The sequence below is a fragment of the Myotis davidii genome, unplaced genomic scaffold (genome assembly GCF_000327345.1).
Source record: "Myotis davidii unplaced genomic scaffold, ASM32734v1 scaffold43, whole genome shotgun sequence".
In the NCBI taxonomy this organism is placed as follows: domain Eukaryota; kingdom Metazoa; phylum Chordata; class Mammalia; order Chiroptera; family Vespertilionidae; genus Myotis; species Myotis davidii.
In genome coordinates, this window is record NW_006294590.1 from 1949455 (window position 1) to 1950286 (window position 832).

The following is an 832-nucleotide window of genomic DNA, read 5'->3' on the forward strand; positions in this document are numbered from 1 at the left end:
CCCTCCCCCGTGCCCCCAGCCCACAGCAGGCACCAGGCGTGACCCTGTCCCCGCCCTCGTCACCGCCCCCTCGAAGGTCTGACGGACAAGATGCGGAACGACTTCAACGTGATGAAGGACCTGGCCGTGCACACGAGGCTGACGCCCGAGCAGCGGCAGCGCGAGGTGGGCCGGCTCATCGACTACATCCACAAGTGAGTCCGGGCGGGGGGAGGGGGACAGCTGGGGGCGGGGAGACTGTGACCCTCTGCCGCAGGGGTCATGTGTGTGGGGGGGTGATAGTGACACTGTAGCCGCGGCCTTGCAGCTCTTCTGTCGGGAACAGGAAATAAGACAGCACACGGGCGTGGGCAGCACTGCTCTCCCCTCGGGCTGGTTTCCTTGAGGAGGAGCCTGGGCCTCGGCGTTTTAAGTCAGGGGTCTGGTGGCGGAGCGAGCGTGGATGGGACGGGGACAGGGATGGGGAGCGCAGACACGGGGGGCTCTGTGTCTCTGTGTCGGCACCAGGGTTCAGCCGGGGCAGACGGGACGGACAGGGTGGGGTCCATGCACTGTCTCCTCGCCTGGCGACGTGTGTATCCCCTCGACAGAGACGACAACGTCCAGCGGGAGCTGCGAGACTGGGGCCTGAGCTTCGACTCCAACCTGCTGTCCTTCTCGGGGCGGGTCCTGCAGGCCGAGAAGATCCACCAGGGCGGGAAGACGGTAGGTGCCGTGGTCCCGGGCGGTGGGGGCTCCCCAGAGCCTTCGTGGGTCACCCCGAGCCCTGTGGCTGGAGAGCCCAAGTGTCCGTCTGCCTCGGGGCCGTGCTAACGTGATGGCTCCCTCCCGC

The 832-nt window shown here is 67.7% G+C and overlaps 1 protein-coding gene across 1 annotated transcript in view; it reads left to right on the forward strand.

Moving 5' to 3' along the window:
* The window catches only part of PIWIL1 (piwi-like RNA-mediated gene silencing 1), an 18512-nt gene that overhangs the window by 12212 nt on the left and 5468 nt on the right, over nt 1-832 (forward strand). The window contains exons 8-9 of the mRNA XM_006768799.2: nt 77-194; nt 591-705. Of these exons, the coding sequence (XP_006768862.1) occupies nt 77-194; nt 591-705 (233 nt within the window). The remainder of the gene's footprint in view (nt 1-76; nt 195-590; nt 706-832) is intronic.